The sequence below is a fragment of the Sinohyriopsis cumingii genome, chromosome 13, assembly GCF_028554795.1.
Source record: "Sinohyriopsis cumingii isolate HCF-2022 chromosome 13, ASM2855479v2, whole genome shotgun sequence".
NCBI classification, from domain to species: domain Eukaryota; kingdom Metazoa; phylum Mollusca; class Bivalvia; order Unionida; family Unionidae; genus Sinohyriopsis; species Sinohyriopsis cumingii.
The window spans coordinates 41739178-41765215 of NC_142973.1; the positions used below are offsets into that span (position 1 = coordinate 41739178).

At 33.1% G+C, this 26038-nt stretch overlaps 1 protein-coding gene across 1 annotated transcript; it reads right to left on the minus strand.

Annotated features, from left to right (window-relative positions):
* Positions 1 to 1404: 1404 nt before the first annotated feature.
* Positions 1405 to 25781, minus strand: LOC149785283 (NEDD8-conjugating enzyme Ubc12). Its single transcript, XM_089979159.1, has 5 exons — positions 25607 to 25781; positions 20366 to 20460; positions 17708 to 17850; positions 8318 to 8381; positions 1405 to 6450 (listed from the first exon to the last, which is right to left on the minus strand). The coding sequence occupies exons 1-5, from the start codon at positions 25713 to 25715 to the stop codon at positions 6310 to 6312; spliced, it is 552 nt and encodes a 183-aa protein (XP_089835285.1). The 5' UTR covers positions 25716 to 25781; the 3' UTR covers positions 1405 to 6309.
* Between the last annotated feature and the right edge of the window lie 257 nt (positions 25782 to 26038).

Genomic DNA, 26038 nt, shown 5'->3' on the forward strand with positions numbered 1-26038 from the left:
TTCAATGGATTAAATTGATACATGGGATGAATTCTTGTTGAATCAAGATACTCACTTCTTTGACCAAGGGCCAAGGTTAAAGTTATAGAAAATTGTATTTTTTCATACTTTGGATGAAGCATGATAAACCCATGGCAATTCTTTCTGCGACACTTGTGTGCCTTCTGACCTTGGATGAAAGTCACTTTCACAGAGCTTTAATGTTTGGGTTCACGTTTTTACAATTGCTTATATTTCTTAAACCCCTTCATGGATTTTGGTAATACTTCTGATAAGTCATTATGAAGCAAAGTTAATTCATTCTATGACATGTCCACTCAACCATTTGACCTTGGGGTGAAGGTCACCTTTTGCATCAATACTTGAATAGTGGATTTGATATGCAGGCCCTAGCCTTTAGGGGCTGTTCATTTAGTATGTACGCATGGAGGGAAGGAGGGGGGTTAACCCAAATGCATATGCTTGCATATGGTGGGGGTCTACTGATAATGTACATACGCATAGGAAACGTGTGTGAAACCTTGATAATAATTTATCTAATACGTAACCTGTTCAGTGTTTGAATTTTAGTGGACACTAGACAAACTTTGTAAAGTTACGCAGCTTATTTCTTTGACGCAGCCAGACATTCAATGTCGGTGGATTGTTTTATTAAACACATTAATATTATTAATCCTTGATCATTTCTGCATGGATTAAATATAGGCAGTTCTATAGAATTTGGGTGTGTGTGTGCGTCAAGCTTACGTACACAGGTGGGGTGTGTAAAAAAGTATGCATGTGTACAGGGAGGGGTCAAGCTTTGCCAGATTTTTCCATACATTTTAAATGGATGGCTCCTCATTATATGCACCACTCCTGCATTAAATGTACTTTTCACTTGTGATAGCATTAAGTTCCCAGCCTTAAAATATACTGATATGTAACTGCGTAACTAAATATAGAAGTACATAGTACTTCTATGGCCTTGTTTCACAATATTTCATGTACAAGTATTTACTTGAAATAGTAATACTAAGGAAAATTTATGAAAAGATAGTCGAGAACTCTGAAAGAGATGCAAATCGTTTGTGTTAAGGGCTAAGAAGTTGAGAGAGCTCATGTTTCAGTCCCATCCACCCATGCAAATTTTACTCTTTGCAATTTTATCCCTTCTATAAGCTGTACTAAGACCAATTGTGAAAAGTGAAAATAGTTAAAAGTATCACGAGTATGGAGAATATATCAAATGGCAGGTAATAAAATTATGGATTTGAATAGCTTGGATTTCATGAACAAGCAGTTTATTAGAGCTACTTGACTTAGTCCCAGTATAGCATTCATATCCTTCCCGTTTATCACTGATGCTACGGAAATAACAAAGCTCTTTTGATTGATGTGCAATAAAAAGAAATAACAATAAACTCTGGAGTCAACTTTTATTGCGTAAAATTTCCCTTTTTTATTGGCAACAATTCAACACAATATTTAAAAAAAATTAATGTGACCACTGATCACATTACAGACTGTCAATGATTCACACTGGAACTGATGTTTATTCACTGAAACTTGAAAAGAAACTATATTTGATTCATGTCACAGTCAATGTTTAATTCATGAAACTCCTAATATAAACGCCAAAGCCACATCACATAAAACAACTGGGAGAGAGCGCTGTGTTTGCTTGTCGATAACTTAAGATCATTTTTATGAAATGCTGTATGTCAAGATTTAAGGCTGGGTATATACTGGCACAAAGACTTACGAGTCTGGTATGGTATATAGTGATACACAGTTATATGGGTCTGGTAGGGTATACAGCAACATGCAGATATACATGTTTGTAAGGATATCAGTGGCACAGAGATATATGGATATGGTAGGATATCTAATAGCACACTGCTTGATGACAACCTGTTATAAAATAATCTATGTAAATACAGTAATAACATGGTGAATTTTTACCTATCACCAGTTCATGTGTAGCAAGCTTTTTGCTGTCTAATAATCCTCAATTCATCAAGTGTACCAGCAGCAAATCTGAATGAGGTTAAGTTTGAAAAAATCAGTCATTTTGCAACACAGTAGATTTCCAGTTGTTTTTAGATCAATAAATGAATTTTGGTGCATACCAAGCATACATTAAAGGTGTCTTGTGCACTCCATAGTGGATATTTATATTTTACATTTATTGGGTAAAAACATTAATACAAGCTGTTATGTCTCTTAGAGTGAAGATTCAGTGTTTACAAAAAAATTCCTTTTTTCAAAGCATACTGTAACAAGAGAAAAGTGGTCTTGATGTTGCTCACCTGGCCCATGTAAGTACTCGTAAATATGTACAGAATCAACTCATAAAAAAAACCTGATGATACAATTAAATATGTAATACTTGTTATAAATCTTTAAAAAATGCATCCTATAAAGTGGTAGCAAGTTATTCGCAGGTATAATTAAGGCATTCTAGCTTCAACCACTCAGATTTCCGAATGCCTCATTATTTTTTTCTGATGTCGCTCATGATCAAATTCATTCAAGATACTGATGCTATATACTGATAACTAAATTTTAACACAATCTGAAATACAGCCTAAAGTGGTAACCAGCTCATTTAATCCAATGCAAAACATCAATATGCACTGCACATCATCTGAGATCCCAATATTGCAAACACAAAATTTTAATCAGAAACTCAAGCTTGATGACAAGCTCATCCAGTAAGATTCATCTCATCAAGATGTACATTTATTGCTCCTGTCGGAACTCCTAAAAAAAGATTATATATGAGATTTAATAACAATCTCTTTAGCCAAAAAGCTTCTAGCATGGTATCAAACTCAGTTAATTGGATGCATCAATCTCACTGCTGGAATTGTACAAGATCTTGATGATATAATAAGCATGTATTCTAAGCTTAATAAAAATCAGATCTACAAATATTGGCTTCCAGAGTGCAGATGGAAGATTACATCATTAATATGCATGGATATTGCTTATTATAAAATCCATCATAGATCTTGATAACTTAAGCCCATGAATTTAAACTGATCATGATCAGATCAGAAATATGGCTTCCAAAGTAGCAATAAGCTCATCTGATCAGATACAAGATCCCCTCATTAGTATGCATGGATGTCAGTCATTATGGAACTAATCAGAAATCTTGCTAATATATTCTAAGTTTGATTAAAATCAAATCAGAAATATGGCCTGTAGAGTAGTAACAAAAATTAGACAATCAGATGTATCTTGCATATTATCAAATTCATCTGACACTTTGATGATGTAAACCTATATTCCAAGTCAGACTGAAACTGAAATAGAAATATGAACTCCAGGGTGTTAATGAACAATTGTTGATGGATGGATGAAGGAACACAAATGCATGGCCATACCATAAACTCATCTGGCTTTATGACCAGGTGAGCTCAACATGGATCCAGGAGCTATGCTAGTTACATGGATCTGCTGTAATGGAGACTAAATCTTTATAGAAAAAGGGCATTAATTCTTATCAAAACAAGACCAAAAAAGATAAAATCTGTAAAGGTACTTCTTTGTGTAATAAGCAATTCACCAACCAAATGACAGCCAATTATGTGTAAGCCTTACAGAACTTGGTGGTTACAAGATGTGTGAATGGTTGAACAAGTAGACAGATGGATGAAAAAGGGGATTACTACATGGTTTCCACATCTTGATGTAGGGACCTAAAATCTGAAACAGTGGAAACAAGCTGTCAATTAGACACTAAATTACATTCCAAATCTGATATAAATATAATTAAAAAAATGTGGCCTCTAGAGTGGCAAAAAAATCAATCATTTCATTAATATGCACAGATTTCACTCAAAACTGAGCTTGTAACTGACATCGCAATGATATAAGCTTACCATGACTGACAAAAATCTGATTGGAAATACATCATTTAGAGTGGTAACAAGCTCATTTGATCAGATGCAATATCATGTTATTGATGCGTGGTTGCTGCTCATCAAAACTGAAGTCTTTACATTTTAAGCTTATGCATCAATTTTTAACATTTTTTTTTTGGTCAGAAGTAAGACCTCTAGAGTGGTAAAATCTATGCCAATCAAATTCAAGAGCACTTTATTAATATGCAAGAACATTACTCGTAAGTCCATGTGTCCAAAATATTTTTTTAAAGACATTGGCCTATATCTACAAAGCTTTATCAACAGTTTTATCAAAAATACTGCCTCCAGAGTGGTAATAAGCTATTGTTGAATGATTGACTAAGGACCATTGCCATGCCATAAGCTAATCCAGGTGACCAGGTCAGTTAAAATTTTCCATCATAAGTTCAACTGTCAGTCTGATATGCTCTTCTCTGACATAGGAGAACAGATCCAAAAGAATTGGAAGTTAGCATCTAAATCAGAGAATTCTCCAGCCTTGATGCAGAACAAGAATAGTGGCAACCTCTACTGCTCCAACTTTGCTGACAGTTGTGATGAAAAAGAATAATGATAAAAAGTTAGCTACATTTTTAATCTTAAATTTTGCAACTTTGTGGTAATCTAATTTTGCTTAGTGAACATAGCACCCTATTAGAGGAATTCAAAGAGTTGTGCATTCTGTACTTTGCATTCTTCTACTAAATATCTGGACAGAGAAGATGAGCTTCCATAAGGCAAGTGGTCAGTTCAGTTAAAAATTTCAGAAGAGGCCACCTCTTCTGACATTTTAAACTGAACTGACCAGCAGTATTACTAATAGTACAATAAAATGAATACAAAACTGATTGGAAAAGCATGAGAAAAAAAGCAATGAGACCACTTATGAGCTACTTACTGAAACACAAGTCAACCTTACTTGAAGTCTTTTTCTCCTCTAAAATACAACATAACAAGAAAATTCCTGGACATTTCAAATACAAATGAACTAAAAATAAAAGTTTAACTTTTCCCGGGTTTCTTTTACAGTTTCATTCATATTTTAGCTAGTACAAACACAACAATATTTATAACCACAGAATTTTCTTTCTGTTGTAATCTATTTCTGAAAATCAACTGTAAAATATGATCACCTGAACTGCATATATCAAATATTTTACTTGTAAAATTTGTATCTACTTATTTGATGAAGTCATTTGACAAAAGCATATATGTTGTACTATTTAAGTGTTAAAATCAAAATTATTACTTTGACCCATGTAAAGCCAATAGTTTCCAGAGTGTTATTTACAGGGGGAATTCTCTAGAATACAGACTACAGATTTTTGTTTGATGCAGAACAAACTTAAATGCTTTTGAACTGATGTGTGACAAGATGGGAGGTTGCTACAGGGGATATCACACTCACACACACACGCACACACACGGCCATTCAATGCAACATGAACTGATCAATTCATAGTCACAATATGTCAGTTGCTTAGTATATTCATAATTGTGTCTATCAATCTTATAAGCACACACGGCACACAGAGTCACAATGTAAAACACTCCCTTTTCAAGAACAATTTTTCTAGATCAGAAGCTGAAATAATCTTGTAGGCACTGATTTAAATGCTATATTTTTACTCTTTAACAGATGGAATAAGGATGACTCAAATGCATAAACTCATTCTCCATCAACTTCCCTCTGTAATATCCAATGCACCTAACTGTACATGGCCAAAGTATATTTCAGCATTTCCCACCTACATTTAACCAAAGTATGTAATGAATTTGTGTTATTTCAGAAAGGAATAAAAGTACTGTTTGACGGAAAGATCCATATGTGATACATATTGAGGATGACATTTTGCTTGTATTATTTTTAATGACATCATGTCAAATATTATTTGAGAATATTTTGTCATTATTGCCCAGAATTACACATACAAATAATTATACTTGTTTTCTGTAGTATGTATATAACAGATACAATTTGGAAAATGATATGAAGAGAAAATTAATAATATTTAATGCATCCATGATAATAAATACCAAGATATAAAGTTATACAACATAAGTTAAATATCTGCTGTACCTAGTATGGCTACGAACAATTAGATATGGATAGCAAATTCACTTTAAAAAGTCTGTAGGAAATTGCTGACTGGGTTCAACAACGTCTAGCATCAGATTATTTTATCAACAACTGTGAAACAAGCTGCCAGTACATGCTTTTAGCTAATGACACCAAGACTAAACATTTTTGTTATCATTATCTGATATTCTGACAAGAACCTGCCAAAACGTTGCCCATTTCAACAAGAACATACTTATAGACTTGGCGTCCATGCCTGGTATTACTGCTAGCAACATCCATACATACACTTAACAATGTTAATGAATTTGTCCTCCCAAGAATCAGTAATTGTTATTTCAAACATCTATCAAAATACACTGATCCAATGTAGCCCCCTCGCATGGATTTAGACACATTCTGTTCAAAAAGTCGCCTGTTGTTCTGAAGTATCTCAGCCGCTTCTTTGTTCAGTGGATCTTCAGGGTTTGGTTCCTGATGAATAAGAGAATAAAAATTAATGCTAAGAATCTCATGTTTTTAAGGACATGGGTTCATCAAAACAATTTTTTCTCTGAATGGTATATTTGTGTGCATATATAAACATACATCTATAGATATATAAAGCATGTAACCAGAGTTGTCTTTTCAAATATCTACCCTACCCATAACATTGCAACAAAGAGTACTGCGTGTTCACGTTGAAAACTTACACAAACTATGTCAAATTTACATATGAAATAAAAAATGTACATAGAACTTCATACAGAATATGTTTGGATAAATGTTATGAAATGACAGACAAGAAATCAAAATTGGATTGGGAGGGATGTGTGAAAATTAGTTACCATGTATACTCTACTGCAAGTTAAGTCCAACTGCAAACTGCACAGACCCAGATCTGTCATCACATGAGCCAGCAGATCTAGGTCTGTGCAGCATGTTAGGAATAATCAGTAGAGCAAACAACATAGACCCTGATCTGCAGGCACATTGTACAATGGCAGATCAGGATCCTTGTTGTCTGCAGTTTGACTTGATTTATAAGTGAGTATATACAATATGTTTTCTATATATATTGTACATATGGGTGTTTTTCCAAAAATTTCATTTCTCTGATTATTTTTGTATTATTATCTTTAAATAGTCACATGGTATACAAATGGATGAATAAAATACTAAAGAGAATGTTGACAAACTATCTTTATATTGCTGCTGCACTAAGTCTATACAAATAATTAGTTTTACTTTGGGCAAATATACAAATTAATTACTGTATTTTCGTGTGTATAACATGCACCTCCATTTTTATCCCAGAACAAGATACCAGAAGTGCCACATAACGCACAAAGATATCCTACATTTCAACACTTGAGGATTTCACTCTATTCACATCATGAAACGACATTCTGCTATTCTGTAAAGTTCACTGTCATTTGTTACACAACATTTGACTGTCTTATGCTGCCTATGTTGATATTTGTCAGACTATATTTATCCAGATTCTAGATTGAGTACATGATGTTATGTGAAAGTTCAGGTCCAGTAATTAAATGAATTATTACACCTTTGAAATATATCTTAGTGTCCAAGCTAAAATTTACCATGACAATGCAGCATAATTAGGTTTGGCACGTCAACATGATTTAGCCAGCACAGATTACCTTGAAAACACTATGCCAAGTAAATGAAGCACTGATTACTGTGTAGTCTCAAAGAAGTGTCAAACACTGTCACTTAAGATGAGAAATAAAACAAAGAACCAATTTTAAAAAAAAATAAAATAAATTATAAATACAGTAACTTATTCATTAGTGTCATTAAGCAGTATTTTGCACAGCCTGATAGTATTCATGGCAGAGCAGATGAACAAGTTAACAGTTTCTCATGGGTATTTCTAGTTGAGAAACAGAACAAAAGTTAAGCAATGATGTTCAATGAGTTTATTAGCATAACCAATTAATGAACAGGAAATAATGAAAGCAATATTTCTTTCTTTAAAAAAAAATATTTACAATGCAACAAGTTTATTTTTTCACAAGGAGCAAATGTGACGTGTGTAAGCATCTTTATCCTCTCATTATATCGATCTAGGAAGAATAATCTTCTTCTTTTTTGTTCTATGACAAAACGCACACATCCTCCCGCAAATATGAAAAGTATGTAGATACAGTGTGTGTTATACATACCAAGATATAGTAAGTGAGCCTTCAAATAAACTGTTTTGGAGAACAAGGGGCACCTGTCTTAAAATATGGTAATTCTTGCATGCAATTTAATGTTTCTGTCTTTGAAAGCTCTTTCAGCATCAATATTTCTCGACTCAAAACATTTTAATTTACAATCTACATGAAATACTTACCAAAAATAAATATTGTAAACCATATACTATAGAATTAATAGTTAAAACTGGCTTCCAGTCTTCTCTGTAAAAAGAAGGAAAAACAGTTTAGATAAAATTCATAGGCTAATCCTCAAAATAAAATTAAAGAATTGAGGGTTCTGAATGGTCTTTTCTTTCAAGTATATCTACCATAGTCTAATATTAATTATGTCCAAATTATAGACTTTTCAATTCAAACAATGCATCTACTTTTGACATCAGTTTCCAAGTGCCATCTCAACTTCTTTTGCTGTTTCCTAGATTTTCCTTGGCATGGAGACTCATAATAATAAAACTCACTGGATATGTAGATCATATATATGAGCCTAATTACCAAGTTTAATCAAAACTGGTTCAGAAATATAGTTTCTAGAGTGGAAACAAGCTCAGCCAATTAGACGCATGATCACATCATTAATATGCATGGTTAATCCTCATTGCAAAGTAATTCAAATGAGATCTTGACGATCTACTGTTATGTATATTTAATTTGTATTTGTTAGTTTTTTCTCCATGATTATAGGTTATGCATTATTGTATTTTGGACCTGACCTTGTCCAAAATCAACTTCAATGTGTACCTGACTCGGGACACTTAATATTGTTTTTATTTTGTAAACAAATAATACATATTTAATATTTTTCTAGGAGTGTAGGGTAAATATTAAGATCATTATTAATAAAGGTAAATATGTTTATTTGGGTCTGGGTCAAGGATACTGAAATTCCCCCATGAAGAACCTGTTGTACCTGATGCTTCACATGTTCTTTATTATAATTTTAGTAGCATATCTTATCTGTTTATAGCTTAGAATTTCCTAGAAATGAACTTTTGACCTACATCCTGGCTGTACTTTTGTGTCCTAGATTTTTTAATATATAATCATGTTTACTCAGAAAATTATTCATTCTTGCATTTAACATCTGTGGCAGAATTAGTCTAACTAATGTGTTCAGTATTTGATCTGAGTTAAATTATTTATTCCAATTATTATTCCATGAAAATACAAATTGCTCATCAATAATATTCTTGGACTGGAACATTAATTTGGAATTATATTTATTTCAGACAAAAACATCTTGGATTATATTATTGTGATTCATCAAATGACTGTTGGTACATCTCCATGTCACAGGTCACTACAGACACATCAACACATTCAGTACTGGAATTTAATTGGAATCCAGTTCAAACTTTATACATTTGGACTTGTGATAAATCTTTAAGGACTATATGGGATTTTTGTCACATTACTGAAAATTCTTTTTAAATTTTCACTTTATATTCAAGACAAATAAATGACTTGTTGAATTTCACAAAACTTGTTGGTTTTTGCTCTTTTCTATTACTTAGTTAAGGACCATAGAGTTGTATAAGTTGTTGTTGTTGTTGTAGGGTTTAACGCCATTTTTCAGCACATGATAGGCTATACATGGAGGCCAGTATTAATGGTGGAGGAAGAACCCGGGAAAACCCCAGAAAGAACCACCGACACACGAGAAACTACTGGCAAGCTTTCTCACATACCCACACTGGCTGAATCCGAGAATCGAACCCATGCAGACAGAGGTGAGATGGCAGTGATCCATAATGGACAACGCTTTAGACCACTCGGGGGCCCAGAGTTGTATTAGTATGTTTATATTCCAAGTCTGATAAAAATCAGACCACAAAATGTGACCTCCAGACTTAACAATTCCAAACAAAAGAGATGCATGATAACTTCATGTTTATAAGGTTATCAAAGTCTGGTTTTAAAAAAAAGAGCAGTAATATGGCCTCCAGAATGGCAACAAGCTCAGCAAATCTGATGTAAGATCACCTCTGTAATATATTTCTGGATCTGGGTCATTATCCAAGTCATATGAAATATGATTGATAAAAGCCTATATTGCAAACTGGATCAAAATGAGATCTGAAATAATGCAGGATTGTATCAAGTCACAGTGCCTACTGACATTTGCACTCTGGCTGCTTTTCAAAGCAATATCATTTAAAATACTGAGAATGTGTCCAAATTTTATCTGGTGTTGCCATTTAATGCACTATTCCATCAAGCTAGCTTCCTCATCAAACATATACTTTCGTGACCTTTCTTAGTAACGAATCAGAATTGAGCATGTGACACAGGAAATATGTGGCATGATTCACAGCTACATGCGGACAACATATCTGTTAAGAGTGACAACCATGATTTTTACATCAAAATAAAAAGTATTAAAACAAATAGAACATTCTTCAATGAAAATGTGAACAAATCTTATTTTTTCATGATGCTGCCAGTATAAAATTGAAATTGTGAGAATTTTAAATGGGGGAGGGGGAGAATTTTCATGATTGCTTTTAGTAGGTGCAATCCTGGCTATATTTCCTCCAGAGTAGAAACACAATTGTTAATCAATGTGACATGCAAGGCCTTACCATTAGCTTATTTTGCCTCACAGCCTGAAGAGCTAAAAACCACCACTTCCTTAACCAGGCATTATTTTTTGGATGGATGGGATAGCTAACAGAGCCTAATTTTTTTTTTTTTTTAATGGTACAACAATGTCATTTTATCATCATCTAAACTCTAAGAAAAATTCAAACTTATAATGTCATCTAGTATTGAGAATACAGATGACTTGGAGGGTTAAGATAATACTACATTAAACACAATCAAATAATAATAATGTTACTTTTTTATGATCACAATTACCAATATCTCTTCAAATGCATGTAATCTTGATTGTAAACATTTTAAGTATTTTCTTCTTTTTTTTCTTGAAACAGAAATATGATATTAAGAACCTACCTCTAGTTTGCAATTGCTATTAAAATCATATGTATTAGTACAGGCACCAGTTAAACTATATCAAGAGAGGTAACCACTAACATATCAAGTTCCTCTCAGGTTAGAATTAGAGTTATGTCCCCTTATGGATCCTGTCTGGCCTGTCCAAGGACAGGAACTAAATATTGAAAGTCTCATATTATTGGAAACTGCAGATATTCTCAGTAATGGACAGTAGACACTGTGCCATAGGCTTTGAGGAATACCTCCAAGCTAAAATTCAATCTTTATTCAAATGGTATGAATCTGATTTACAAATGTGTACCAGAAGAGAAATTGTTAAAATTTCCACATAACATAGATTTTTAAGCAATGATTTTTCCAGTTGGTTTGTAAGGATAAAGAAAGCTTTATCACAAATTAAAACATGGTTCCCTTTCCTCTCTGTATGCATCATGTGGAGAAAAACAGGTCCTTTTTGGCAAAATTAACACATCTTCCTAAAGAGGAATGTCACAAACTATGACACTTGGTATGTCATTAAATATACAGCCATTCAAGGATTTTTTTCATGGTGCATCAGAATACTTTGAGACTGTATGCACTTCCTGAGGCATTTCAAAACAAGAGGCCCAAAGTCCTGAGATCACTCATGTCTCATAGTAGTCTAAAACCCAATATATCACCAAATGGCCAGCTAATTTTGGTGTCTAATGCATTTATCACCTGGTTGCAATGAAAGCCAAATGATTGACAGAGTTCAGTAAAAGCTCAACTTTGGAAGAGCATTTGTTAAAACTCATTATAGTAAATATTTAAACAAAGGTTTTTTTGCCAAGAATTATTATTAGATGAGATACAAAAATTACATTTTCTATCCACCTGTTGTAGAAACGAAAAGACTGCTACAGTTTTATAGTCTGTCCTTTAATCCTCACCTCATGTCTTCCATAGCATTTACATGGCAGTTACAATCTAGCTGAGGATTATTTAATCCCATCAAACCTTACAATTTCAAACAGAACCTTGTTCTGTTAGCACAAATATTTGAAATTTGGAAAAATTCATAATTAGATATCAGTTCAAACGTCAGTGCTTTGACTACATTTAAAAGAGCAAGTAATTTAGACATTATTATTATTGTTATTAGACAGAAGGAACTATATTCATATGCATGCCAAATCAAATAATTAAAATATCCAGATGACAATAAATCTTTTTTACCAGATCGGTCATGAATACAAATAAAAACAATACTATAACAAAATGACTCATATTTTTTATCATAAGGTTAAAATTAAAATATTTAACCAGATTTTGAAATAAAGAAACAATTTTAATAATAATTATTTTCATGCTTATCAGATATTTACACTCAAATTTAGGAATTATTTGTATTGTATTTGCAACAATAATAATAATAATAATAATAATAATAATAATAATAATAATAATAATATCACATATACTCGCGTATAAGCCAAATAATTGAGGAAAAAACAAAGGCCTGGAGGGGGGGGGGTCAGCTTATCCACGGGCCAATGTGTAAACTTGACAGTTTTTAGGTCTTTTTGTTGACTACTGTAATGGCTGTAAATCTTGGGACACGAAACAATAATTTTTTCCATGTCCTAAGACATGGTAAAAACAGTAACTTTCGATGACCCGACAATTATTAAACTGTTATAAAGTACTATGATTGATTTTGTTATTATTTTGCATGTTCATATTTTCTGATTTCTCCAACACGAAGTTAAATAAAGGTAAAGACAGACTTCATAGATGCAGATTTTGCTTTATTCATTGTTTTGACCAGATTGCATTGTTCCAGATAGCATTTCAGCTAGTCCTTAATAGCTGTTTCATTTACGCTGAATCACGCGCTCACGAGTTAATCATTTTCAAGCGATCCTACAAATTAAGTTAATATTTTTAAAAAGGTATGCATGTTTATTTGTACAAGGCACATACCCATCATATTTTAAATGTTCATGAATAGTGGTAATAATAAAGGCTAAAATGATAGTCGGCGAATTTGTCTTTCGTTGTGCAACAGCAGCACAGGCCAGTTAATCATTAAAACCCTGAAACTGGCTTGTGATAAGAATTAATTTTGACTGGTAACTATACCAGTTTAACATTGGTATATACAGAACAAAAATGCCATGTGTTCACTCATGTAAGTTTCTTTCATGGGAATGGAGCTATAGCATATGGAGTTAAAGCATCCGTAATGATTATTCTTGGAATTGAAATTAATTGTGGAGGATTTTATTGTTGTGGTTTATTTTTTTAAACTTTTGTATTAATGTAGAGGTAACAAAAATCATTAATTTACATGAATAATGTTTAAACTTAACATTCTATTTAGTGAAGAAAAGAATTCTTTATGCTAAAATAATTATTTTGTCACAACAATAATTCACAGGTGATACAACAGAACATGTAGGACTTTTCTTGTTTAGAAGAAATGAAAATCAAAGACCTAATTTAATAATCAGGAGTTCTCTGCACAAATCAGAATATATTATGAAATCATGAGGTAGGCGTGGACAGACCCCAAAAATCAGGAGTTTTTTTCCCTCCCGGCATGAAAGTTGACAGGTATGGTGTAAGGTCACTTACCTCAAAGCAAACAACAACTCAGCTTTTATGGTATTAGCATAATTTTCAAAGCATTTTTCCGAAACTTTATTATTGTATTTTGGAGACATCATAAAAGTTGAGCGTAATGATGCCCATGATTCGACTCCAAAGGATATACTTAATTCAGCGCGTAATCAAACCTACAATGTACATGCGGTGGCCACATTATGTAAATACGATCAGTAGCCTAATTGCAAGCGTTGAATCAAACCGTATTGTTTGTTCGCTGTGCTGTCATACTGGGATTACATTTTAATGAGTTAGGTATTTGCAATTTCAAAGCAAAGAAAAAACGTCATTACCGGTGCACTGTTATAAAATATCCAATGCAATAAGGCATAAACAAACAATAATTGAGTCAAAAGGGATCGGTAGTGTTAGTTACAGGAACTCACGATCGCTAAATTCTTGTCATCGTTCGATCAAATTATACACAAATCTAAATTAGACAGAAACAATATGAAAACAGAAAATTACTTTTGAAACAAGTTTATATCCTTTATTTTTAATAATCCTGCATGCCAACCTCGAGATAAGTATACTAGTAATTTTTTTTAAATACAAGTTTGCCTAAATAAATGCATTTAGAATGTACCTTGTGCATCTTGAGATGCCTTGGAGTTGTAAGTCGGCTTATATACAGGTCTTGCACTTTTTAATGTTTATACCTGTTCAGTTTGGGGGGGTCGGCTTATAAGCGAATGGGCTCATACGCAAATATATACGGTAATAATAATAATAATAATAATAATAATGTCTACATTACATATTCTTTTTAAATGTTCATCAAATTATTGTCATGCTAAGTACCATCTGTGTGTGTGTGATTTGGATTTTTAATTTAGTTTTAACAATTTTTCAGTCATATCGCTACAATATCTGCAGTGTGGTAGTTTATAGTATTGTCTAGCACTGTGGCATGGTGCCCACACATGTAGCGTCATGTCCCACCCAGTCACATTATCCTGACACCAGGCCAACCAGTCCTAAAACTAACCTCATAATGCTGAGTGCCTAGTGAGGCAGCTGTTAGTACCATTTATATAACTTTCTGGTGTGACTCAGCCAAGGTTCGAATCCATGACCTCCCAGATTTGAGGGGGATGCTCTAATCGCTATGCCACCTAAGTACCATCTAAATATGAATTAAACACATTTCTATCAGTAAGAAACTTTCGTTCAAACTGCATTATTGTGGAATATTTTGCATATAACATAAACAATGATAAAAATCTATTATCTACTATAAGACACATTTATAATTTAGAGAATGACACATTTATGATTTAAAGAATGTTTTTATTGTAGTTTTGCATCTCTTTAATATAGCTGTGCATGTTGTCATTAAAGTGTTAGGTATCTTGCATGGTGTGTACAGTATAGATTCACATCACAACGATGCACCTTACAAGAAAACTAAAAGTCATTTTTTTACAATATTGTTTCTATTGGACTTGAACCCACGCAGACAGAGGTGAGATGGCAGTGATCCATAATGGAGAGCAGTTTAGACCACTCAGGGCCCTACTTTGGAAGATAGGAGGATGCGTATGATTCACAATAGACTGGAGGCATACTCTAGTCAAACCACTGTAAAAAAGATTTTAGAAGCACATGTTCTAGAAACATTCACGTTAGTTTGATAAATACTGGCCAAATGGTATGATGGAGCTTTTCTTCTGGTGAATCAGATATTCAAAGATTTAAGTGTTTCACATGGATTACTTGAGCACTTTATGAAATGTTTATAACAATAATATAATGTCCATGGAAAAGGTGATCATCCACGGCTTTTGACAAACGTTAAGGTCACAAAACTATCAAAGCAAGAAAGATTATTAAACAAATTTATCACTACTAGTGCAATAAATAAAGTATTTTTCTTTGGTCTGCTGAAACTGTGTGCATCCCTTTGATTTGGAAGACACAGGGACACAAAGACTGCTGCCTTGGGATTCCAGGTGCAACACTACAAAATCACAACTCTGGTAGAACATATTCTGAAGAACATTCAACAATAATTTGAGGATAATAATAATAAAAATAATAATAATAATAATAATAAAATATTTTTCACCTGGTTTATAAGAAAGCAACAAGAACACAACTTTAGTGAAACATGTCCTGTAGAACATTCCTACAAAGTTTTTGATCAACATCAGCCAAGTAGTTTTGAAGGTGACATACAAAATGCAGTTTCTGCCTGGTTGCCATGGAAGTCATCAAAAACAACTCTGTGGAATATGCCCATAGAAACATTGCTAAAAAGTTTTGTAAAAGCTGGCTCAGTATTGGAAGAGTCATCAAAATTACACGGTCTGCCTGGTTGATACTGAAACCAACATCAAAATATTGACATAAAGGTCGTTACAACATAACTAAAGAAACAGATAAAAACTGTACCATCAGTTATGAGGAAGATGGCAAATGCTGACAGATAAACATTACATAAAAACTCAAATAGCAATTAAAAAGGTGAGCTCAAAAGGTCCAAGTGGGTCTGGATAACTAATTTGGCAGACACCTGCCTAACAGCAAAATGTAAGAGCAGTTGTTAAACAAATCTGGATCAGTAGGATGCTTTCTAGAGGAATTTTGTCACATGCTATTGACTGTGAATGTTATGGAAACAGTTATTTCAAGGCTTTCCAGTTTGCATACTTTCTTCCATGGCTTGTCAACATCATTTATCAAATAATGAAAGGCCACTATGCCTGGATGCTTTCTGCCAGAGTTGGTCAACTTCTGCTGTCAGAGCATTTTTTAACAGATAAAGCTCTGTAATTTTTTTTTGTACTTTTATGATGGCCATTATATTTGATGGTGGACTGGAATCAGTTCTGTAAATGTAACGGGCCTTTAAGCTAGGTCACTTTCAGCAAAATATGGTCAAAATCTGTTTTTGAGACTATTAAAAGTTTTTAATTTTCATTGCAACAGGCATATTTGATGGCACAATGGCATCATTTGGACAAACAAAAAATCCCTTGATGCCAAAATGCTTTGTCATACTTTGTAAAACTCTTTTGAGTGTTTTCTGAGAAGTCATTTTTAAAAAAATTCCAATATTTAGTAATAGATGCCAATAATTGATGGTGAACTGGTATAACTGATGAAAACTTGAAGGGCAATTATGAAAGGATGCTTTCTGTAAAATCTGGGCAAACACTATTGAGTGGTTTTTATTGTAAAATTTGATTAAATTCTCATAAGCAGTTTCTTATAAGTTATTTTTTAAAAATTTAGTAATGGCTGATCAGCACTATCTATGCCAGGATGCTTTGTGTCAAATCTGATCAAGTTTTGTCAAGCAGTTTTTATAATTACTTCAAGGTTTTATATTTCTAGTGACAGTGGCCATATTTAAAGATGGATCGGCATCATCTGAACAAATCTGAAAGTCCTTCATGCCAGGAGCTTTTTTTCCCCTAAAAAATTGTGTCACATTCAGATTTTGTTGGGAAGTTCTTGAGAAGACATGTTTTAGGTCTTTCTAGTTTTACTAATGGTGGCCATATTTGATGGTGGATCATTATCATTGTATCAAACTGAAAGCAATCCATGCTAAGATGCTTTCTATAAATATGATACAATTCTCCTGAACAGTTTCTGAGAAGAAGTCATCTAAAAGCTTTTGCAATTTTAGTAATATCAGGCATACTTGATGGTGGATCAGCATAATCTGAACAAATCTGCAAGGCCTTTATACCAAGATGCTACCTAATTTTTGGTCAAATCCTGACAGTTTTTTTGATAAGTTATTTAAAGGTTTTTCTATTTTTCTATTTTAAGTAATGGTGGCTACATTTTCTGGCAGATCAGCATCATTTGAACTGCTTCATGCCATGATGCATTCTGTCAAATTTGGTCGACAATTCTGTTGGGCAGTTTTTGAGAAAAAAGTAACTCTTAATCATAACTGACTCTCAAACTGAAGATCTTGTACTCACCTTAGGATATTGAGGCAGACATTTCCCTCTAAGTCTATATTTGGATGGTAAACCATAGTCTCACATTTCACTTTAGGTGGGTCATGTGGGTAGCCCTGACCAACTTTAAAACTAAATACAAATCTTCCTCCTCTGTAGAAACCCTGAAAGTAAAACAAACACATACAAAGGTCTGACTAAAAGCATCAACAGAGATATAGAATTGAGGAAATCTTTCTAACTGTCAAGTATCACTAAATATACAGAAAAGACTGTTGATTATATTCATAAAGCATTTTCTCTGTTCAAGTTTTAATTTAATTTCCCTTGCTAAATTCCACAGACTTTATGCTTCTTTCTTATATTTAACCAGTTATAGCATCTGATTTGTGTTGTCAGAGAAAATCAGCTCAATTATAACATTTTTATCACAGGATGTACAGAAGCCAGGTAAATAATGCTAGTCGTATAAGCAACAAAGGAGTATACAAAGGCATGATAATCAAACCTCATTCATAATCGGTAATTTAGAATCACATATTGCTGGTTTAATGTAATTTAAAGTGTGAAAAGAAATGATTTGTTTTGTACTGTTTTGCCCAAATGGTAAAATGTATTTACTGCATGTATGTCCAATATCAATGACATGAAAAATAAATGATGAATTTGGATATAACTTTTCTCAGTTATAGCATTATAAAAATCCCCATCCCCTGTGAAACATTATAAACTGTCTTTACTGTATATGAAACAATGAAGCAGATATAGTCTAAACTCATAACATTGTACCTTCTGCTTATAACATAATGACATGTACACAATTTAAAAAGTTTAAGACATATTTACACTGACTTCATTGTGCAAGTTTCCTTGATGCAGTGAAAGCATGACTGGCAAACAACTTGCAGAGTTAAGCACGAATCCAATTAATTTGCTATCTGACCAGTGATATGGTCATTAGAATGATCAAAGGACACAACTATACATATACATGTACTACATTGAAGAGATAAGCCTCTGATTCAATATAAAATTTACAATCCAGTTTACTTCCCTAAATGGGGTATAAATGTTAAAGATTTACTAATAAATGTTTTTTTCAGAATCTGAAACCCAATTAGTTGCTATGGAAACTATGCCTATGCATACAGCTTTGGTATATTATGTTCTAAGGAAAGGTCCTACAAAATCAAAATGGGCTCAGTCATTCTGAAGGAGTTCAAAACAGGTTTTTCACCTGGTCGTTAATGAAGCTACAATGCTATTCAATAGCCACCCTAGACAGTTCTGATTCAGGCATACTGCAAGTTTTCCAAATCCCAAAATAACCTGCCCATCAAAAACCTAGCTCATATGGCCTTTAATCATGTGACCCAAGATCTGATGATCAGGTTGTACAACTATAAATGCAAAATCAGGAGTTCTGGATTAAAGTTAAAAGTGACCATAACTATTTGAAATAAATGAAAATTCTAAGGTACATAATTTTTGTGCAAATCAAAAACACAATTTGTACTGCAGATGATATCTGTATGGGATGGAGCTCATTTCAGTGACAGCAATTTTATTTTAATACCATGTAACGGATTATATAACTAATGCCATTAAAGGAAGGGCATTATAAGCTGTCATTCCTTTGTGATTCCCCTGACCCATGAGATTTCAGTTCAAAAACAGAGTCAATCCTGTCACTAGTGGCCACTCATGGGAAAAGGCATAACTGGCCTTTGTAAACGAGACCTCTGTGCACCAATTCACCTTTCACAATTGGTTTCTGAACAATTACCATGCATCAAACATCCTAAAATAATCAGTAATCTTAGCTTTGTGCACCATGACAAAATACTAATTCTACTACTGACTGACATCTTACATATGACCGTAAGACAGATTGGTGACTCAATGGTTGGCCAGCTTGTACAAATTAGGATTGAAAACAGCTGTACATGCTGCAAAAAGAATATCTGGAATAAATAGTTGCCCAACTTACCAAGATCAAAAGACAGTCTGCTTATGTGGGAGGCCTGTGATGAACAGGGAATCAAACGAAGTCATATATGGCATTTTTTTGTGATCCATTAACCAAAATTTTGTCTGCCGTAACACACGTTTTAAATACTGAATGATGCCAGACCCTTATGAAAGGTGAAATAACACATATATCTTCTGTAATAGAGACAGCAATTATGAGAGTAATACTGATCTAAAGCTTCTAACAATTCCTAAACTTCCATTCTCATCCCATCCTGTTTGATCTGAAACCCACCCTCTCATAAACATACACCCACCCACCCAAAAAATACAAGGAAATAGCCAGAGAGTCTGCATTGACTGGTTCTGTTTATATAAGTGATGTACTAGCTGCAGAATACCTGTATGGAAAATGGTGATCACAAACCGTAAACTTTGCTAAATGCAGAGGAAGCTTTCTTCTGAGTGAGAATAGCTTCTAAATCAGTTGTCTACATACTGTATAAATGTGTAGCTAAACTTAAGAGGTCCACAGTACTTTGGAGGCAGGGAACCAAGATGATTTGATATTTTTACTGACAAACATGAAACAGGGAGACTGGATGATTGGTTATGTGTTACACAAAACATTAACATACCAAACAATGACAGTTACGGTGAACTAATATTTATGGTACACTAGTAAGTGTCACAAATACTAAATCTGACCTCATCTGGACAGATGATTAATTTGAAATTAAGAAGATCATCTGGATCTGGAAATTCCATCTGGCATGTCTTTGGTAAATTCAACTCATTAATATCTGAAATAAGAAGGAAACAATTAAAACTTAAATCTTATTCGAAGATTCAGAAAAGAGCAATTGTTTCTCACTTATGTACAGAAAACTATATGTTACTTTGTTCCTAATCTGTTAATACTATGAATACATGTATTTTAAAGGTGGGAGAATGGCAGGGAGTAAAACTAATTTTAATGATGCATTAATTACCTGTTGTTATTGCATAGCTGTTTTTTTTTCCCCCAATGTAAAATACCTTGATTATATGATGAGAATTCATCCTAATGTGAACCAGAAGTTTGTAGAACACTATGTCATCCCTGGTACACTCCACAGATATCTTTCCCTTGCACAATGTCCTTCATTCTTTTTTAGGATGCAGATAGTGCGACATCAGTGTGGGGTGGAAGGAGGGAATCGGCAATTGCAACAGGTAAGTATTACATCATTAAAATTAAGTTTCCCACTCCCACCAAAACTACATTTTAATATCAGTAATACATACCTGTTACTACTGCATAGCTGAATTTGTCTAGGTTTGGAATAAGTCCCAGCCAAGAGCTAAAAAGATCTTGTCTTGTCTGGATTAAACTATGACATTTGTGTACATAAAGTAAAAGATATGGGTGGAGCTTGAAAATTTCAATGACATCTCTTTTTATAATTTGAGTCAAATCTAAATTAGGTTAAAATATAAAGACAAAACATACAATGTAACCCCCTTATAAAACTATAGTCAGGGTCCACAAATGTCACTGTACTATGTACCAAACCATGCTATAACCAACCAAGTAAGTTAGCTGAAAAAAATGGTGCATGATGCACCAAAAAGAAAAAATGGACAGGGGTGTGGGTGTAATTTGGGTGCAAAACTACATGTTTCATTTGCACAGTAACCATCATAAATCAATGCATAAGAAAACAATACAGATTTAGTGAAAACAGAAAGATTGGATAGACAATATTTACTTTATTCAGAGAACCACACATTAGTCCATACATGTATATATATATATATATATATATATATATATATATATATATATATATATATATATATATATATATATATATATGTTTAATGTATAGCCTTAATAGTTTGAATATCAACACCATATACTCACCCGCTGATCTCATCTTATGCATGAGTGAATCCATAATAATTCCATTAAAATGAAGTATAATATTTAGTAATTTTGTCACAGATCATTAAGTGTCTGAATTCAATGCAAATAAATAATAGCACAATTACGTAAGGAAAGATGAAGCACATTTATGATCCAGTATGTATGCATGTGTACATCCCAAGGTCAATAAACACTGTATGTATAAATGTCACACTGCTAGAATTTCTCTACTATGAATCAAAATACTTTATTCTGTTTTGACAAACTGACTGATTTTCAGCTGCTTTTCCATTCCTCCATCCTCAGATAATCAACTTGTGAACATATAGATCTCAAGCTAATTGTATTTAACACTGGACTTAGTTCTGTCCAGAGTATTGAGCTTCTCTTTAACAATAAAATCATTACATTTCCATGTACTGATATCCATTGAAAATATCCTCTTATTGACTGACATCTATTTGTTTGAAAACCTACAGTAAGATAACTGTTAATCAACAATGAGGGTCATTTTTAAAGGGAACGGATGACACTATTCACTGGTCAACTTATTACATGGTGATTGCTTAACAACACTACCAAGCCACATGCATGTATCGGTTGCTTTTTGTGGGTTTAAAAAAAATATGTTTATGTTTTATAAATCACTGTCCCATAATTTCAACAACATTTAGCTGTGAGATGGACTCTGATTATTAGCAATTACTTGTATTAATTGATTTATAAATTCAGGTGAGAATCTTACTGACCATCGCTTTGTTTGGTGTTTGGTTGTGTCTACAATATAATGAGCAAAAAATGTGTTGGCTAAGGTTTGAACAATGATTGTATACAAAATACACTGAAGACAAACACAAAGAAGTCTTAATAGCTTTATTTTGCATATATCAATAATGATGTTAACACTTATGACTTGACTTCTTTAAAAATACACTAAGATTGATTGCAGATACACTTTCACATGCGTAGAAGTACAATATTACATTCTTCTGCATACATGATTGTATCATTCATATTTTTATGAAATATTAATTACATGTATGTTGACATTGCTAAAAGAAATTTTTGTTGCATAAATTTTCTTTTCTTTTAAGGAGGAAGGTGTTATGGATGTCTATACCATAGATTATTTTATAATACAGTTTTCTTGAAGTCATTTGTGTTAATGATATTTTGTTTTTAATTAACTAATTTAGTTGGCTGGCCTGTAAGAGTACATCTACCTGTATCTTCTTTCTCCATTCAAAAATTGAGGTTATTGCCTAGTTCAAGTCAACTGATTCAGTCAAAGCAGGCCAACAAAATAGCTGACTGGAGGTCACATCAACATTACATGATCCAAGGTGGACATCTGTACTGTAGAGACGTCATGCATGCCCTAGTTGTTTATTGGCTCGTTAATTAAAAAATGTCAGACCATGACAGTTAAGATATTTCACAATAAAATTATAATTTATAAACCTGGAATCTTTTCTAGTGATTCATAGTTGTTAATCTGATGCACACTAGGTAAAGCTGTACCGATTAATCAGCCATACTCATAATCGGGCCGATTATTGGAACAATCACTATAATTGGTATTGGCAGAAATAATCAGTGCCAATGTAAACAAATTTCCAAAACATAAATTTAATCATAACATTCATCTTGACATGGTTTGAATTTTAAATCAGAATTAAATAGTGGAAATTAAGTAATAAAAATTTGATTTGGGGGTCAATTGAAAGACAGTGTATTCTTAAAAGTAAATACTTTTTAACATGCTTACTGTAAACTACCACTGATTGTCTGAGCACAATAAATTATCAATGCATGCACTCATCCCAATCACAGCAGCCAACCAGCCAATGAGGTCTCGTGTGGCTGCTGAACTTCCAGCATACACATTACAGGGATGGTCATGGCTTTTAAAAAGTTGTCGCCAAAAAAAAACTATTAATGTAATAGGCAATAAAACTTGAAAAAGATGGCATAGTTATTACTTTATTGACAACAAGCAATACAGCCATAATATTACAAAATCATTAAATGACTGTTTAGCACTACTTCCATATCTTTGCATTGCGCATCACTGTTAGTGCATAGATCTAACTGTTGTCACCTGAAATAAATGCATTATCAAATGTAAAATATCTACTTTCCTACATCTCTCTTTTTTTTTAAATAGAAACATCAGGTATGAACCAAATCTATATTATGTATATTATTTTCCAAATAGTAGTTTTGCAAGAAACTTTATTTAGATAATGACATTTTAATACTAAAACTCTATGATCATACTTTGCAATATAAGATAAATGATGTATAATGCGACCGTCGATTTCACGTACTCAGGAATTAAATGTCCCCATCCCATTTATAGTTAGCTTCACAAAGTACATCTCCGTCAACCAGAAGTTCAGACATTTATTTTTGCTGTGCTTTACATGCTTTGCTTGTTTGTGAGTGAACTGCTTCCTAAATCCTAGGAATGATCACTGAATGCTGTAGATTTTTTCTCGACAAGCAAATTATGATCTCCATTCCCACCAATGAAACTTACACAAGTCAACTTGACCTGGCATTACTGTACCGTATATATAAGTATTGATTACTATCATTAAATTAAAAGAAGGAATGAAGAAACATATCACAGAGCATGTGTGCCCCCTAAAAACTAATTTGAAATAAATATGTTATTTAGTAAAGAGTTTTTTTTGCATATATGAGTTAACAATAAGAAATAAGGCGAGATATGAAATGTGGGAAATAGTTATCACATGTATGGTAGCTTGAGACCACATCTGAACTGTTAACATAAATCCACACCCATTTTAGGCATTGTTAGTTATAACACATTTAGGGCATGGTTTACTTGTCAACCTTCATTTGGAATACCTTTGGATTGTATCCAGATTACTGTGAAACTGATAGTACATTTAGGAAATATTATAGTAAAGATGCCAACGGTTACCAAGGTACTTGGGAACTGACCTGTTCATTATAACCCTGGTAATAAAATTGGCAACCAGATACCCCGTAAAAAATTTAAAAAAATATTTAAAAAACCCCCTATAAAAACATGCTTCCAGGTTCATATTGAGACATACAATAAAAATCATTGTTTGAGGCTCGTGTTGTGTGAACATTTATTCATAGGGGTTCATATAATTTTTTACCACTCATATTAGTAATAAATACACTTATACCTCTCTTAGGGGTTGACATGTGTAAATCCACAAAAAAGCTGTTTAGGTTCAGTTAATAAAATTTTCTTTGATTGGGTTCCCATGTAACTGATTGTTTGAACTGACAGGTACCCAGTATAAATTTCTTAATTTTGACACCCATGCAGTATAGTAATTCATACATTACTGTAAGTTATTTTTAATTTGTTTGCATTATTTGATTTTATATTTTAAGAAAATCAATTTATATTTTGGAATATTTAAAGCTTGCTGGGTTCTACCTTGTCTTATTTCAGTTTAAGCCCCTAGGACATAATGTTGGGTTCTTAAACAGTGTCAGACGCATGTTGTTTTTCTGGGAATGGAAAAATAAGGTTTTGGAATTATTTGGATACCAGATGTGCTGCATAAGTTGCTTGTTTCACTATATATTTGATGCTATGGATGGGACAAGGTCAGATAGATGCTTATACTTTTGTGCTGTGTGGTAAATAATTACGAGTTTAATTGGTTTGTCCACAAATACACTGTGGTCAATAATTCCCTTATTGACATTACATCTGAAACATGTATTTATGCATGTTTCTTTGTTAAGAAATTTAATTCATTACATCATTAATTTTGCCTCGAAAATATGTTATACTTGCGGATGTCCTTAACATCAATACGAAAATATATCGTGTACATTCAAATTAATCGCCAATGGATAGTTTGATCGCCACTGTCATCATAGGCTTGAAAACCAACTTTAACATAATCAGTACCTATATCTTAATATGCTCTACTCTGATGAATGACCAAAACTCCCCACCCACCCCTACTCCCTCTTTCCCCTTCTCAGCATGGACTTAAATTAATTATTCAATCTGGAACCTTTTTGAATTCTCAGCTGGGCAGCCGATGCCTTCTTTTGGCTTCCTGGTTTATCTGGAGAATCAGCACCATCTTTCTTCTGTTGCTTAAGGGAAAACAACTTAATCATTCTGAGCGAAAATCCTCAGATATCTAATGATCACGTCTATTTTCAGACGAAACAGACGAATGTGTAGTGATATGCCACTTTAATAGTTTCGTATTAACCTGTATCCTCCTTAATACGACTTATCACAAATATGTCTAATTATAATTACATACAATTATGAAATAATTTTATGTAATCTTCTATTGAATTTTCCAATATTTTTCTGCCCTTTCGCAACGAGATAAAAATACGTTTCACGGCTATAAATAAACGATCCTACATATTTTGTTATTCAAATGCTTTTCCTCGCAATAAACATGATTTTTCCGTCGTCTCATTGGACA